General features: G+C 42.0%; 1 protein-coding gene across 17 annotated transcripts in view; it reads left to right on the top strand.

The window, feature by feature from the left end:
* Positions 1-18,221, top strand: part of MPPED2 (metallophosphoesterase domain containing 2) — a 211,636-nt gene that overhangs the window by 45,352 nt on the left and 148,063 nt on the right. For 10 of the 17 annotated variants that reach the window (XM_086338609.1, XM_086338620.1, XM_086338616.1 and 7 more), the window contains one exon: positions 13,108-13,289. The exons of 6 other annotated variants lie outside the window; for them this stretch is intronic. In XM_086338609.1, coding sequence (XP_086194735.1) covers positions 13,108-13,289 — 182 coding nt within the window. Of the gene's footprint in view, positions 1-3,474; positions 4,860-13,107; positions 13,290-18,221 lie in introns of those variants that run through there. One more of the 17 variants, XM_086338612.1, reaches the window with a different exon arrangement.

The raw sequence follows: 18,221 nt of genomic DNA, 5'->3' as shown, positions 1-18,221 counted from the left end.
TGGTGTCCTGTGTCCATTGCGATGTTCCCTGTCCTTCCTAACCCACGCGCAGTGCCAGGCATTTTCTCCTTTATCCCACAGTACCCCGCACATCCTTGATTATTTGCGACAACCACCATCATGCAGGTCCTTGATTCTAGCTGTTCCCGAGTTGTTTCATAAATCACTTGTTTGCACACCACAGAAACCTTCTGGGGCTTGGCTTTATCTGTCTCCCCAGCACCTAGCGCAATCTGGTCCATAGAAGGTGCTTAATAAATGTCTGGGAAAGAGCTCAGTGACTGAACAGAAATCATGCATTTGTTGAATGCAGACATACCTAGATTTATTGTGCTTTACAGATGCTGCATTTTGTTTGTTTGTTTTTTACAAATGGATGGTTTATGGCAATCCCTCTGTTGAACAAATCTTTTGGTACTACTTTTTCCAGCAGCATTTGGTGACTTTGTGTCTCTGTGTCACGTTTTGGTAATTCTTACAATATTTCAATGTTTTTCATTATTATTATACTTACCAAAGGTGATTTGTGATCAGTGATCTTTGATGTAACTGTTGTAATTGTTACGGGGCGTTGGATGCCACAAACCATGCCTTGTATGAGACAATGAACTTAATGAGTGTTTTGTGTATTTCTGACTGCTCCACTGACCAGCTGTTCCCTGCTCTCTCTCCTCCTCTTTCCTTTCCCTATTCCCTAAGACACACAAAAAATATTGAAATTAGGATAATTAATAAGCTTACAGTAGCCTCTAAGTGTCCAAGTAAAAGGAAGAGTTGCACAGCTCTCACTTGAAGTCAAAGAAAAGTAGAAGTGATTCAGCTTAGTGAGGAAGGCATGCCAAAAGCCAAGATAGTCTGAAAGCTAGGTCTCTTGCACCGAATACTTAGCCAAGTTATGAATGTAAAGGAAAAGTTCTTGAGGAAAATTGAAAGTGCTACTCCACTGAATACATGAATGATAAGAAAGTGAGACAGCCTTATTGTTGATATGGAGAAAGTTTTGAATGGTCTGGAGAGAAGATCCAACCAGTCACAACATTCCCCTAAGCCAGAGCCTGATCTAGAACAAAAGCCTGCTGCTGCTGCTGCTGCTGCTAAGTCGCTTCAGTCGTGTCCGACTCTGTGCAACCCCAAAGACGGCAGCCGACCAGGAGATGGAGATGCCCAGAATCCCTCTGGGATTCTCTAGGCAAGAACACTGGAGTGGGTTGCCATTTACTTCTCCAATGCATGAAAGTGAAAAGTGAAAGTGAAGTTGCTCAGTCCTGTCCGACTCCTAACGACCCCAGGGACTGCAGCCTACCAGGCTCCTCCATCCATGGGGTTTGCCAGGCAAGAGTACTGGAGTAGGTTGCCATTGCCTTTTCCAGAACAAAAGCCTGACTCTCTTCAATTCTGTCAAGCCTGAGAGAGCTCAGAGCTGAGAAAGCTGCAGAAGAAATGTTTGACACTAACAGAGCTGGTTCGTGAGGCTTAAGGAAAGAAGCTGTCTCCAACACATCAAAATGCAGGGTGAAGCAGTGCTGATGTAGAAGCTGCTTTAAGTTGTCCAGAAGATCTAGCCAAGATAGTTAATTAAGATGGCAGCACTAAACCAGGGGTCCCCAGCTGCCAGGATCTAATGCCTGATGATGTGAGGTGGAGCTGATATAATAATAATGGAAATAAAGTGCACAATAAATGTAATGAATCACCCTGAAACCATCCCCCTACTGGTCCAGGGAAAAATCATCTTCCAGGAAACTAGTCCCTGGTGTCAAAAAGGTCAAAAAGGGGACCTGCATTAAATAGCCATTTTTCAATGCAGACAGAAAGCCATATGTTGCAAGAAGGTGCCATCTAGGACTTGTATAGCTAGAGAGGAGAAGTCAGTGCCTGGCTTCAAAGTTTCAAAGGACAGGCTGACTATCTTGTTAGGGGCTAATCCAGTTGGTGGCTTTAAGTTGAAGCCTGTGCTCCTTTAGCATTCCAAAAAGCCTAACAAACACATGAAAAGATGCTCAACATCACTCATTATCAGAGAAATGCAAATCAAAACCACTATGAGGTACCATTTCACACCAGTCAGAATGGCTGCGATCCAAAAGTCTACAAATAATAAATGCTGGAGAGGATGTGGAGAAAAGGGAACGCTCTTACACTGTTGGTGGGAATGCAAACTGCTACAGCTACTATGGAGAACAGTGTGGAGATTCCTTAAAAAACTGGAAATAGAACTGCCTTATGATCCAGCAATCCCACTGCTGGGCATACACACTGAGGAAACCAGAAGGGAAAGAGACACGTGTACCCCAATGTTCATCGCAGGACTGTTCATAATAGCCAGGACATGGAAGCAACCTAGATGTCCATCAGCAGATGAATAGATAAGAAAGCTGTGGTACATATACACAATGGAGTATTACTCAGCCATTAAAAAGAATACATTTAAATCAGTTCTAATGAGGTGGATGAAACTGGAGCCTATTATATAGAGTGAAGTAAGCCAGAAGGAAAAACACCAATACAGTATACTAACACATATATATGGAATTTAGAAAGATGGTAACAATAACCCGGTGTACGAGACAGCAGAAGAGACACTGATGTATAGAACAGTCTTATGGACTCTGTGGGAGAGGGAGAGGGTGGGAAGATTTGGGAGAATGGCATTGAAACACGTAAAATATCATGTAAGAAACGAGTTGCCAGTAGAGGTTCGATGCAGGATACTGGATGCTTGGGGCTAGTGCACTGGGACGACCCAGAGGGATGGTATGGGGAGGGAGGAGGGTTCAGGATGGGGAACACATGTATACCTGTGGCAGATTCATTTTGATATTTGGCAAAACTAATATAATTATGTAAAGTTTAAAAATAAAATAAAATAAAAAAAAAAAAGCCTAGGATTCCCAAGGATCATACTTAATCAACTCTGCCTCTGCTCTGTAAATGGCACAGTGATGCTGGGATGACAACAAATCTGTTTACACCATGGTTTACTGAATATTTTAAGCCAACTACTGAGACCTACTGTTCAGGAAAAAAAACCAAAACATTCTTTTCAGGATATGACTGCTCACAGACAGTGCATGTAATCAGCCAAGAGCTCTCTGATGGAGATGCTCAACAAGGTGGTGTTGGGGGCTTCCCAGGTGGCTCAGTGGTAAAGAATCACCTGCCAATTCAGGTTGGACCCCTGGATTGGGAAGATCCCCTGGAGAAGGGAATGGCAACCCACTCCAGTATTCTTGCCTGGAAAATCCCATGGACAGAGGAGCCTGGAGGACTACAGTCCATGGGGTCACAAAGCATTGGACACAACTGAGCGTGCATGTGTGCCACACCAACACAGCAGCCATTCTGTAGTTGTTGATTTTGACTTTCAGGTTTATAATTTAAGAAATATATTTCTTACATCTGTAGCTGCTATAGATGATGATTCCTCTCATGCACCTGGGCAAAGGAAATTGAAAACCTTCTGTTTTCAAACAGTGAAGGATTCACTGTTCTAGATGCCATGAAGAACACTGGTGATTCGTGAGAAGAGGTCAGAATATCAGCAGTAACAAGAGTTTGGAAGTTGATTCCAGCCTTCCTGGGTGACTCTGAGAGGTTTAAGACTGAAGTGGAGGAAGCAACTGCAAATTAGGAGGTACCAAGATAACTAGAATTAAGGTGGTTCCTGAAGATGGGGCTGAATTGTTGTAATCTCATGATAAAACTTTAACAGATGAAGAGTTGCTTCTTATGGATGAGCAAAGAAATTGAGATGGAATCTACTCCTGGTAAAGATGCTGTGAAGACTGTTGAAATGACAGCAAAGGATTTAGAATACTAGGTAAACTTACCTGATTAAAGAAGCAGCAGGATTTGAGAGGACTGGTGCCAGTTTTGAATGAAGTTCTGTGAATGAAATGCCATCAAATGGCACTGCATACTACAGAGAAATTATTTGCGAAAGGAAGAATTAGTTGATGTGGCAGACTTTGTTGTTATCTTATTTTAAACAATTACCACAGCCACCCAACCTTCAGCAACCACCCTGATCAGTCAGCCACCACCGACAGCAAGGCAAGATCCTCCACCAGCAAAAAGTTTGCAACTTGCTGACTGCTCAGATGATAGTTATTTTTTAGCAGTAATTTTTTAAAGCGTGCACCTTGGTTTTTTTAAAGATAAAATGTAAATAGTATAAATATGTAAATATGACTTGTATATGCACTGAGAAACCAAAAAATTCTTGTGATGGTCGCTTTATTGTGGCAGTCTGGAATTGAACCCACAATATCTCTGAGGTATGCCTGCAAGGAACTGACAGGTCAACTCCCGACTCCTTGTAGGCTGCTTCCTTGTCTTCCTAGAGCTTACCATGACTCCTGGCATGCAGGTGGGTGTTAAGGAAATGGTTGTTGACTGTGTGGAGTGATGGGCACTCAGTTCAGTGTCATGTGCCTTCTTTTTTTCAAAGTCAAGGCCAGTACCCAGAAGTGGAAGCTAACAAACCTTGTTGCTAAAAGAGCAGGAAACGTTTAACCCTGGACAACGCATCTCCAGTGGGATATTTATGACCCAGCCGTTTGCCATTGGAGAGGCTTCAGCGGCTTCCACAGTAGCTAGGCTGATGGGCACTGCAACACCCCAGTGGAACCAGCAGAAGGACCGGGAATTCCTATCACATGCAGTGCTTGAAGAATTAAATTATGACCACTTAGTATTCGTTGGATGTCAGCACTGTACTTCTGTACTAGGAAAAAAACAGATGAAACACGAGACACACTCTGTGCAGTGGGCTTTTGTTAGCTATAATTAGTTGGTGGTAGAACAGTGTTGATACAGCAGTTCAGCAGTTAAAGGAAAGCAGTGCCCTTGGTACAAATGTGAGTATATTTAAACATTTGGCTGTGTTATGCTTCCTCACTGTGTTTCGGCACCATTACTGTTCTGGGACACGAAGGCTAAACTGGGAGAGTTTCATCAGCTCAGAGTTTTAGAAAATGGAGAACAGCCCATTTTTGAAGCAACTAGTTAAATCCCACATCGTTTAATTTTTGTTTAATTGTGGTAACTGGGATTCTGGTTTCTTTGCTCTGTTTTACACTAGAAAGACCTGGGAGCTCCATCTATGGTCCTAAATTGCAATTTCAGTTCTCTTTGTATGTGAAATCTGTCTAATTCTGATTCTGTTTGGAAGGCTCTGGACTGCATTTACTTTTGCATTGTCTGGAAAGCAGAAAATACAGTTGCAAAGGGAAAGAGCATGTTTTAAGTGCTTACGAGACTGACTTGTTTCTAAGGTCTTGCACAGATTTCTGGTGGTGGAGAAACCAGGCAGGTAATCATTTGAGCATCATTTGGTCCTGCCTCTCTTTTCACACTTGAAGAACAGAGGTTACAAGAAGGGCAGTGACTTGCCCAGGATCACATAACTAATTGATGACCAATGTAGTGGGGGTGCGGGAAGGCCCTGGCCGCCACAGCCAGAGCTCTTTTTAATGAGGCTTGTCTGTCAGCTAAAGTGGCCCCTCTAATGCCACCTGTATTTGGAAACATTCACAATCAGTTTGCATGTGTGACTTGACCTCTCCGAGAATGAGAAGCTCTCTTTATTTTTGTTGTTGTTGTTCAGTCACCCGGTCGTGTCCAACTCTTTGCAACCCCATGGACTGCAGCATGTCAGGCCTCTCTCCATCACCATGTCCCGAAGTTTATCCAAGTTCATGTCCATTGTGTTGGTGAAGCCATCCGGCCATCTCATGCTCTGATGCCCTCTTCTTCTTCTGCCCTCAGTCTTTCCCAGCATCAGGGACTTTATCTTAACCAGTACTCAAAAAAATTAAGTTCTATATTGCTTATTTTCCTAATGAACTCTAATGTGCATTTTCTTGAGGTTTGAAGAGACTCCATTCAGTTGGATAGCAGTTATAAAAATAGAGGCATCAGTGCACTAACACTTGGGTATTTTTGACAGTAAACTCCAATAATTTTGAGCAGAGTCTCTAGATATTAATGATTACAAGAGTTTAGGTGGTTTGCTTTGATGTCATTTTATTATTTTTAACATCTTTTATTCTCCAAGTCCAAGCATATTTTTAGCTTCCAAAGTTAGGTAAAAAGAGAAGTGAATCGGAAGTTAGAAAACTTGAGTTGTAGTTCTTTATACTGGACAAATCTTAAAAATTTTCATACCTATGTATTTTTTTAAATGTTAGTTGAAAAGTACAATCACCATTTCCACTTCATGCCTACATAGATGAAATTGTTTAGGGCAAAACTAAACAAAATTGTATAAAAAATGTAAGATGCTTAACAAAAGTTAAGTAATAGCATACAAAAAAGGCAAAACCATGAAGCCGATACTCAGAGAAGCGGAACACAGGATTAGATCATCTCTGAAGCCCTTCCAGTTGAAAAATTCTGTTACTGTACTAACTTAAGCCCAGTATGTATTTATTCATTGTTTTGCTAGAGGGTTTTGCATATCTTTATCAAACAGTCGATTGGAAAGGGGACTGAATTCTTATGTCTAGGGTGGATGGTGTAACATCACAAACCTAATTTTAACTCTCACGTCAGCTGAATTTTCAGGGTAAAAATGAAAGCTTTAATATCACATTTGAAAACTTGTTAAAGTCACTGGGATGCATAAGCACAGCATCATGGTTTTCAAGTGGAATGGGAAATGATAAATACATTGGAATCCTGTTAAAATGCTTTGTAAGAGTTTTAGTCTCGTTTGACAGTGAATTATAATCTAAATGTGTACATAAGGCTTTTACTTCTCATTTGGCCTAAAGAAGAAATTCATGTCATAACAAACCACATGATTACAGCTCTTCTGAAGATCTGTCAGGGCTTGCAACAGCGTATACATTTGCTATTGAAAAAATAACAGATATGACCAATAGAGCTTTCCAGAGTGGAAGCAATAATATTATATTAGTGTCTTATGGTAAAAAAAAAAAAAAAAATCAAAAAAACTCTAATGGGTCAGGATGGAGTGAATGAGAATGGTTTATTTGTTTGAGTAGGCAATGGGATATATAAACATTTGACAATCAAGCTTCAAGAACAAGATTTGAGGCTTGGCACAAAACCTGGAGACTTAATTGGAAAACTCAAGATAGCTCAGGCTTCCCCTAGGAAAATCCTCCAGGATGTCCGGCCTCAGTGGTTCTCCAGCGCCTGTACTAGCATTTGTCTTGGATAAACAGCTCATGGGGCCATGAATCCATATGTGTTTGTGTTAGTCGCTCAGTTGTGTCCAACTTTTTGTGACTGCATGGACTGTAGCCCTCCAGGCTCCTCTGTCCATGGGATTCTCCAGGCAAGAATAGTGGGGTGGATAGCCATTCCCTTCTCCTGGGGATCTTTCCAACCCAGGGATCGAAGCTGGGTCTCTTGCACTGAAGGTGGTGTCGGAGCCGTCAGGGAAGCCCCCCATGAATCCATGTGGCCCATGAGTTCTGACACAACGGATAGAGGCGTTCTGACCAATTGGATTGTATCCAGGAGATCACCAGGATGCGGAGGCACTGGACATCCTATCACAAAAGAAAAACTTGTGGACAGTGTGGCCAATCAAGTACGTTAGAGACGGTTTCAGGGGGTTATAATACATGTCCTCAGATATTTGAAGAACTGTCCAGTGGAAAAGGGACTGAATTCTTCTTCTCTGCTGTTTGAGTGCAGAACTAGGATTAAGAAAGAAGTGACAGGAAGGAAATGCATGGTTTTAATTTTTAAAAAGTATTTTTATTTTCATCTGCATTGGATCTTAGTTGCAGCATGCAGGATCTTTGTGTGGCATGTGGGCTCACAGCTTCTCTCTAGCGCAGCACTAGAGAGTGGGCTCAATGATTCCCGCATGTGGGCTTCGTTAGTCCCGTGGCGTGTGGGACCTTAGCTGACCTGACCAGGGATAGAACCCTGGTGTGTCCCTTGTCTTGGAAGATGGAATCTTAACCACTGGATCACCAGGGAAGTCCCAAGAAAGGAATGTTTTTATTGACTGGGGATTATGTGTCCGGTGCTGTGCTGGCCGTTGTGTGTGTAATCAGCTTTCATTGAACAAAGCTGTGTGCTAGCTGTTATTATCTCCTTATAATGTAAGGAGACATGGAGGTCAGAAAAACTTAACTACTGCTACCAGTAGTAGTAAAAATATTACTACTGAGTTAAAACAAAACCTAACATGGATAGTCTGTTGTGTGTCAGGCACTGTTCTAAGTGCTTTGAGTGCATTATTCTTTGTCATCCTCATGGCAATCTTATGAGTTAGGAACTATTTTTATATTCATTTTATTGGTAAGGAAACCAAGACACAGGAATCAAGCACGTTGCTCGGTGTCACAGTGTTAATAAAAGTGAAGTGAGATTCATAGCCAGATGGTCTGGCTTTATGGCCACACATGACCCCCCCTCCCACCCCACCTTACATCATTCAGCATCTTTAATTTCAGAGCATCTGCTGCGTGTCAGATCCAATACTTGACAATTTATTTCCTTATAGTGATAGAGTAGATTAGGCAGTGAAAAAGCCAGCTTAAAACTCAACATTCAAAAAACGAAGATCGTGGCATCTGATCCCATCACTTCAAGGCAAATAGATGGAGAAACAGTGGAAACAGTGACAGACTTTATTTTCTTGGGCTCCAAAATCACTGCATATGGTGACTTCAGCCATGAAGTTAAAAGACGCTTGCTCCTTGGAAGAAAAGCTATGACAAACCTAGACAGTGTATTAAAAAGCAGAGATATTACTCTGCCAGCAAAGGTCCATATAGTCAAAGCCTTGGTTTTCCAGTAGTCATGTATGGATGTGAGAACTGGACCATAAAGAAGGCTGAGTGCTGAAGAATGGATGCCTTGGAACTGTTGGTGTTGGAAAAGACTTTTGAGAGTCCCTTGGACTGCAAGGAGATCAAACTAGTCAATCCTAAAGGGAATCAACCCTGAATATTCATTGGAAAGACTGACGCTGAAGCTGAAGTTCCAATCCTTTGGCTACCTGATGCGAAGAGCCGACTCACTGGAAAAGACCCTAATTCTGGGAAAGATAGAAGGCAAGAGGAGAAGGGGACGACAGAGGATGAGATGGTTGGATGGCATCACTGACTCAATGGACATGAGTTTGAGCAAACTCTGGGAGATGGTGATGGATAGGGAAGTCTGGTGTGATGCTGTCCATGGAGTTGCAAAGAGTTGGACATGACTGAGTGACTACAGCAGAGATTAGGCAGTGTTATTCCCATTTTATAGATGATAAAATCGAGGTGAAAAGAATGGAATATCTTGCCCAAAATGAGTAACTCAGCCAAACTGTTACTCAGTCTTCAGGCTCCTGGCCAAGTCACTTTGGACCATGCTCAGCTTCCTTAGAGCTTCTGGATTGGAAACTTTCTAGCAAGTAGAGCAAGTAACCAGAATTGTCTGCCCTGGTGGAGAGGAGGGAGTGCAGGGGCGGGGCTTGCCTTCTCTGGAAAACTTGGAGAGAAAATTTATGTCAGCTAGCCAGGAAAGGGATAGAGGAGGTTCAAGCTTCATATAAAGCACTGAACCCGATGCCCCCTAAGGTTTTGTCCAGCTCTGGGATTTTATGATGCAGTGTTTTCTTCTCATCTTCCCATGTCATCTTGTTTTCCCCTGGGTGTACTCAGATGTACGTGCAAATCTCACTCTGCTATTTGAATCTGGCTCTGGGGGTTAGATTGCCTTGGTAAGAGACTCACTTGCTAGGATATTTGACATGATGCCTTAGGGGAAATGTTAGGTCATGTGAGAAGTCAGCAGCATAAACAGTAAGCAGTAAGGTTGTTAACTAAGAGGGAACAGGCAGCGGGAGGGTCTTCCCACAACGTGAACAGGTGGATCTTCTGATAGCTGTCAGGGTCTCCCTTAAACATGCTTTTACAGGAAAACGTTTGGCTGTCTTGCCTTTTCAAAGTGTTTACCACATGCTCAATTTGGAAATGGTCGTTTCCCTAGGGTTGTCTCAACTTTAATTACATCTGCTGCAACTTGCCTATTCTACTGGGCGTCTTATTTTCAACTCTGAATGTCTTTGGGTGGAGATGCCTTCTTTCCTATGACCCCTAGGTGATACTTGTCCTGTTACCCTGCAGCGTGGCTCTGACAGGCTATGCTGTCTTATTTTCTTGTCCTTTGATGGATAGCAAAGGACATCATTGCCTCTGGGTCAGGGGATGTATGTAAATTATGTTTTTGCACGTTTATAACCCACCCCCACCCCTGGCTTTGGACTTCCACAGCCCTCTTCCTTGAATCAGTCCTCCGTATCTTTCCCAGTGTCTACTAATTGTTTTCCTTGGATGACATCAAGTTGGTGGTGGTGATGGATACACCTTCTCAGTCGTCCTGTGTCCCTCTCACTCATCATTTTATTTCAGCTCAAAGCTGAGAGGACTCATTTTTCTCTCTTCTTCCTCTCTCTTCTATTTTTTTATTTCTTGGCCTTTATTTCACCGTTAATTCTGTTGGACCTTTGTTTCTCTGGAGGAGGAGAGAAGGTGGGGAAGACTTGAAACCACTCAGAAACTGACTGATGTTTTAATAGTCATAGAAAATGATTGTCCAGCACAGAGCTAAGAAACACATGTACTGAGTGGTGATTCACTTCTCTAAACTGAGTAGGTTCATAGCACAGGGGCCTGTTCACAGGGAAGGATTTATATCTGTGCTCCTTTCTGTTTTATAAACTGAAAATGATGACTCTGATGTCCCTCTGATAAACTCGTGTAGACTCTTAAAGCTGGGGTCTCCAACCTCTGGAATCAAATGCCTGATGATCTGAGGTGGAGCTGATGAAATAATAATAGAAATACAGTGGACACTAAATTAATGTGCTTGAATTATCCGCACAACATCCCTACTCCCCGTCTGCCAATCGATGGAAAAATTGTCTTCCACTCACCTTGTCCCTGGTGCCAAAGAGGTTGGGGACCGCCTTCTTAAAGGATTTTGATGCACTGGTTGTGCCCATAGCTTAACTGAGTTACAGAAAGGAAGAAATGGGGCTGTGTCTGTAACTTGACCATTAGGATGAGAACAGAACTGGAAAATAAAGATATATAAATAATGAATTTATGTATACATTTAAAGTCCAGTGGTTGATGAATTTTCTTTCAGACATTGGTGGTTTCAGCATAGATGTGCACAGCCCCTTTCTAGCAAGCATCTTAACTTTGTCTGTAGGAATAGAATATTAAGTGTCACTTCCAGAGGGTGACACAGTCTGCTATGGCAGGAAACAGTCCTTTATTGTCCGGGAAAACTACTTTTAGAAAACAGGTAATGTCAACTGATACAATTTAGAACCACTGAGACAGTATAATAGAGTCTCAGTAATGCAAAGAAAAACATTTTAATATATAATAAAAAAATCAACATTGGATCCTATCAGAAGGGTTTCTAGGTTGCTCATGAGATCTCAGTGGATTAGTGAATTTTCTTCATGATTGACAGCATTGTTAATTTCTAACCTTTAGAGGAAAAATCCGGTGCATGTGTGTGTATATATATATGTGTATATAAATTTTTTTTTGCAGAAGTTAAACTTTCTTTTTGGGTTTTCAGTGAGCCCCACTGTATTCACCAGGTCACAGTCCCTGCATCCTTTTTGTCTTCTTCCAGTTCTCCTTTCTTCTTCCTTGCTTCTTCTCTGACAAAGGTAAAATAAAATTAAAAGACTAACCATTAAGGAAATGCGGGACTCCGCAGGTTGTATACTGACTGCCTTTGTTTCCCTCACAAACATTGCCATTGTGAAAACAGATCGTTTCTTTTTACAAAAGTGGGGAAAAGGACAAAAAATTAAACAAAGCCTTGGAGGCAACTGGTGCAGAGAATCTTGTGTTGAGCTTTCCCTGTGTTCTCTGCTGCATGTTAATAACCCGGGGTGGGGCGGGGATATGAAATATTGTTCCTTATTTAACATTTTACGCTCTCATCTCCACATTGCATATTTGCTTCTCTTGTGACCTTCTCTTTGCTTTGATAGCTGCTGCTTTTCACCCATAATCCAAAGTAAGTGTACATTCCTACAGAGAAATTACAGGAAGCTGTCAGTGTAGAGTTAATATAGTTAAAGCATCCTTAACTCTGCTATAAACCCTTTAAATAATTAAAACTGTATGCTTGAAGAGTCAGATTTGCATTGCTTTACCAAGTTTATTTAGCACACTTTGTTACACTCAATTAAATGAGAATGTTCTGTTTCATTTTCTTTGCTTCGGGTGGATCATTTTGCCTTTTGATTCTTATGCCCGAGTGTAATTTCACAGTGCTTAGGTCTCTAAAACTGTACATATATTAATGCATATGTAGATCTGTACACACCCATTAAAAGGCTTACTTTATTTGTACTGAATAGATGCTTTGCCCAAGGCATGTGAGCATTCCAGGTAACCTAAGGTGTAACTAGGGCCTCAGGAAGTGGTAGAGAAGCAGCTGGACAAAGTTCTTGGAACATCCAGTGTTTTATTTAAAAGTCCGTTTACTTTGGCGTCACCTTCCCTCCCCACAATTTGATTTGTGAATCTCTGCTTGAAAACATGATAGAGGTATTGAATGGTTCTAGAAAGGAAATTGGTTAGAAGTACTTACCATCTACTACGTCTCTTAACATTTCAGTTAGCAAAGCATGTGTAGAATGTTCTCCATAAATTAGTTCTTTGCTAAAGTTATGCATGTTTAAGGAGGAATAAATTAGTTATCCATTTCCTAATGAGTAGTGGGATCAGTTGGAGCATGAAGAGAGAGAAAATAGTATCATTTTGCTTCCCCAGTTGGGGTTCAATATCCCTAAACTTCACCATTAATCACTCTCTCAGTTGCCTGGGTTACTTCTGACTCTACGTGTAAGATAGTCTGGCCTTTTAATTTTCCTACCAGGTAAGTAAGACTTTTTGAATTTGCCCAGTGGGTTTGTAGATGGGTGATGCTGTCTCTTTTGCACCCCCAAAGGGTTCCTTGTTATAATGGGCCCTTCTGTCTTTGCATTGGTTTGTCTGGGTGCGTTCACGGATAACAGTCAATATGTATGTGCGATGACAATTACGAGGGTTCGAATATATTTAACTGTTATGGGATCTGTTATGTCTACTTCAGGGTCGACCCCATCCCATATGACACTCCAAAACCAGCGGGCCACACGCGCTTTGTCTGCATCTCAGACACACACTCCAGAACAGATGGTATCCAGATGCCTTATGGGGACATCCTTCTCCACACAGGCGATTTCACCGAGCTGGGACTGCCCTCAGAGGTTAAGAAGTTTAATGACTGGTTAGGTAAGGAATGATTGCGTTCCGGCGCCCCCAATTAACCTTTCCCGCCCGAGTGTCACTCACTGTGCCCTAATTGAATTAGAGCACTTGGAAGCCAGCTCAGCCATTTCTCGTATGATATGCGGTGGTGTCTAGCTTTAATCCAGTTGTGTTAATTAAAGATGAATTTTTAGATGTTTAATTTTACTGTGCATCCTTTCAGCGCCTGGCCTCGGCAGCTCTGGGGCAAAGGGATGGAAAGCTTTGAAATCGATCTCATCTCACTCATTCTGCTTTAACGAGGGCACTCGTTGGCACACATGAGACCTAGAATCGTATTTTTAATTCATGGCTCTGCAATCTTTCCCAGATAGTAAGAGAACATTTCTAAAGAATGAGGAGGATGTCAGAGCCCTTATTTAAAAGGAAGGTCTTAGCACAGGGATGCTTGGGGGGCAGCTTTCCCAAGTGAACCAGAAGGGTGTCCTAAGACCCCTGAAAAAGATAAGATATCCTACTGAAAAGCTCCAAAACTCTGGACTGTGAAATCACCCTACACACTACTGTGAAAAAGGTAATGGCAACTTTATGGTTACTGTAGGGGCACCCAACGGGTCTGGGTTACTGGAAAAATGCTGACTCCTGGGTTAGGCAGTTGCCAAATATTAGTACTACAAGGGAATCATGGGGTTATTCACAGCAAGATTAGATGACAAATCTTTGTAAGAATCCTCTTAGGTGAGGGAAAGACGTGCCAGGGTTCTGAGATTTTAGAATCTCTAAAGATACTAAGGAATTACAGTGAGATTTTAGAATCTCTAAAGACACTGAAGAATTACAGAAAAGGCAGAAATCACTCCACAAGAATAATGCCATGAATAATGTGTCAGCCAACCAAAATTACTGAGGAGATTTAGGCAGAAACTTGAAAATTGATTTTCCATTGAACTAAAGCAGGGCTTGAGAAATTTTTAAGTAACTGATTAAATGATAAGGTGTATGTGTTGATGGAAAACAGTATTCATTAAAAACGGTTAAAATATTTAGAAAATAAACAATAAACGAATAACAACTATTTTGAGTTTTCTTGTGATTTGCACTTTATCCGTCTTTTATAGAGCTGACATCAGAATACATATTTGCTCTTCTGTTATTGTTTATTTTCATTTGATAGTATTGCTATTACATGATTTTGCATAATTTTCATATTTATCCTTTTTGATAGCAATGTGACATTTGTATTGTTCTGTATTTTTACTTAATAGGACAGCCCTCTAAAAATGAACTTTGAAATTGATAACAATTTTTCCTCTGAAGCTAGCACTGAAATGTGCATTTTCATTTGTATATGTCTTTTTGTTTCCATTGATTTACTTCTTAGGGCAAATTACAGTGTGAGTGAAATTACTGCATCAAAGGATATGGAATTATTTACGGTTCTTATTGAATATTGACATATTGCTTCCCAAGGGGATTGTAGCTGTGTCCCGAATACACCAATTTTACCACGATCTTGGATATTGGAGCTTTATATTTTGTACTGTTTCAGTAGGTACTCAGTCATCTCACTTAAAATAGCAAGATATCTTAAACATCATTCAGCATAATCCCATTTTCACAAGTGACTCTGATGCGGAGAAGTAAAGTGACTCGAGGCAGACTATCCTGTGGTACAGCTGGGCCTGTAATCCCATTCTTTTCACTCCTCTTTCGCATCTGTCGAGTTTGCTTTGCAGTACTATTACCTCTTTCTTTTAGCAACTTGTGTTTATGAACTAGTCACAGGCAGAATTATTTGGGGTTGAATTTGACAGTTTCAAGCTGTTCTGTGACAACTGAATCAACACAGAAGTGATCTTGCTGCATTGACAATGTTGATTTGTAAGGAAAGAGTAAGCCTGTGGGAAGAAATACAAGACAGGATGGATCCTGGTTATAATCTTGTTTAGCCACTGACCTTGGGCAACTGAGTTAACCTCGCTTTTCCCCTTGGTTTCCCTCTGCAGAACGAAGGATTAATACTACCTGTCTTTCTGGTTTGTTGTGCAGATTAATCAGTAAATGATTGCAGCTTGGAAGTTTTTGTGGGCCATTAATAATTGAATGGGGAATGTGGTGAATGAACCATCAACAGATATTTAAAGGGTAAAAATAAGAAGAGGTCAGAGGAATTATTTAGTGGAATGGAAGTAAACACGGGGAGATTTTATAAAGGAATGTACTTCTTAGATGGGAAAGTGCCACAACCGAGGAAATAAAATAGTAAAGAAGTAAAATGCTGAGGTCCACTTGCAAGATCAGTTCCTTCTCACCCATTTCCCTTCTGATGGCCTGACATGAGAGGAAGGGGTCTCAGAAGGGGATGCAGAATGTGAGGCTGAAGGAATACACCCACCGAAGTAAAAGGGAAGAGAAGTTGGGAATCCCATAGGGGCAGCCCAGAATAGTTCAGTTACCCTGGCAAACTCAGGGTGCTCCAAAGGTGAGAGTTAGTATATGATTACATGCTACCATTTGGCTCAGTTGGAAACCTCTTACCTGAAAAGAGTGTTTCCATCAACAGCTGCCAGGTGGCCTAACAGAGTGGAGTCAGGGGTCAGATCAGTCTAGGGCTTTAGCTATAATAGGTCATCCAACCCTCACCGGCATGAGTCCTTACAGACTTGGCCGTCACTTTGAGCCCAGGGAACCTCTCGCTGATTTCCATCTTTCTACTTGGGTTTAGACTACCCTGATTCTTGGCAGCAACTGACCATCCTCTAGACTCCTTTAGTTTCCCAAAAGGCTATTTCTGCTTCAGACCAGGCACACCTATTTGTCCCAACCTTCGAAAGTTGCTAATGTTATCCCCATTTTACAGATGAAGAATCTGGAGTTCTGTTGGGCTAACTTGCCCAGGATCCTTTAGCAGAAAAGAAACTCAGAGAGTCTAAGACATGCATCCAAGTTCAACCAGTGAGTAAACCTGGTGTCTGAGCCCTTTTCTTTCCGTCCTGTGATTACGAGTGGGCTTATGGCACCTAGGAAGCTTGCAGACTTGAGCTTGAACTAAAATGTTCCAGCATCTTCACGGAGACTTGAGTTATACTGTTATTTGAAAAATGTATTTAAGCTCAGCCCATCTGGAATCTCACCCTGACCTACCAGTTGCAGGGGCTGAGAATCCCATCACGAGTTCTCTATTGGTTCAGAGATGATGGGTACCTGGTTAATATGTATGTACGCCACCTGGCAGGAGGAACACACAAAGTTATTAATACAAAGTAATTTATGAGATAAGCAGGTGCAGCACAGGGTCATAAGATGATAGGACCCAAACTAGGTACAGCCAAAGGTTGGGAAGGTAGTGTAGCCTGTAATGAGAAGAGCCTGTGTTGAATTCCCTGCCTTTGTTGCTTAAATTCCTGAGCCTTGATTTTCTCATTTGTAAAACGGGCGTGATAATAATACACCCCATGGTTGCTGTGAGAATATATTCTGTGATAAAGCTTGTGCCATTCTTAACACGGCTTCTGTGATGGCTCAGCAGTAAAGAATCTGCCTGCGATGCAGGAGACAGTGTGTTCGATCCCTGGGTTGGGAAGATCCCCTGGAGAAGAAAATGGTAACCCACTTTAGTATTTTTGCCTGGAAAATCCCATGGACTGAAGAGCCTGGCGGGCTGCAGTCCGTGAGGTAGCAAAAGAGTTGGACGTGACTTAGTGACTAAAACAACAAATAGCAACCTTCTTAACACAGCCCCTGGCCTGTAGACAGCTTTCAACAGATAATGTAGAGGGAGACAGCAGAGTCAGAGGCATAGAATCCATAAGGCAGAAACTAGAAAGGACTGAATCCACCTGCCAGTTTAGGAGACACAGGTCACACAGGTTTGATCCCTGGGTTGGGAAGATCCAGAAGAGGAAATGGCATCCCACTCCTGTAGTCTTGCCTGGGAAATCCCAGGGACAGAAGAGCCTGGCGGGCTACAGTCCAAAGGGTTGCAAAGGGTCAGACATGAATGAGCAACTTAAGCATGCAGAAAGGACTGGCACCTTACTTTTTTTTTTTTTAAACTAGAAACTGTATTTATTAACTTGCATAATGTTCCATAGGTTTAAGAGGAATTTAGAGTGAAGAGGGAGCCTGAAGAAGCATACGAATAAAGGCTGAGGACGGGCCCCCCTCTAAACAGTGACACTAGTGGGATGAAACGTTGAAACTGTAAGAGGACTTGGAGGTCCCGCCTCCTCATTTGATGGAAGAGGAAACTGAGGTCAGATTATATGAACTACTCCAGGTCACTCAGATAATTAATGGTCTCATTGAAACTGGGACTTGGACCCGGAGAGGGTTGAACTAGTGATACATTGTCTGTGGGTGGTGGGGGCTAGACACTGTACCTTTTTCCCCACCCCCCATTAACATGTATCATTTTATGCAGTCCTCAAAATAACTTGTGAGATAGCTTCTATAACTTCAGTTCAGTGCAGTTCAGTCACTCGCTCAGTCGTGTCCGACTCTTTGTGACCCCATGAATCACAGCACGCCAGGCCTCCCTGTCCATCACCAACTCCCAGAGTTCACTCAGACTCACGTCCATCGAGTCAGTGATGCCATCCAGCCATCTCATCCTCTGTCGTCCCCTTCTCCTCCTGCCCCCAATCCCTCCCAGCATCAGAGTCTTTTCCAGTAAGTCAACTTACAGTAAGTCAACATGAGGTGGCCAAAGTACTGGAGTTTCAGCTTTAGCATCATTCCTTCCAAAGAAATCCCAGGGCTGATCTCCTTCAGAATGGACTGGTTGGATCTCTTTGCAGTCCAAGGGACTCTCAAGAGTCTTCTCCAACACCACAGTTCAAAAGCATCAATTCTTTGGCGCTCAGCCTTCTTCACAGTCCAACTCTCACATCCATACATGACCACAGGAAAAACCATAGCCTTGACTAGACGAACCTTTGTTGGCAAAGTAATGTC

The sequence above is a fragment of the Bos grunniens genome, chromosome 15 (genome assembly GCF_055505025.1).
Source record: "Bos grunniens cultivar Pamir isolate PY7600 chromosome 15, Bosgru_T2T1.0, whole genome shotgun sequence".
Lineage (NCBI taxonomy): Eukaryota > Metazoa > Chordata > Mammalia > Artiodactyla > Bovidae > Bos > Bos grunniens.
The sequence above is the reverse complement of the archived record's forward strand: the minus strand, read 5'-3'. Positions and strand labels throughout refer to the sequence as shown.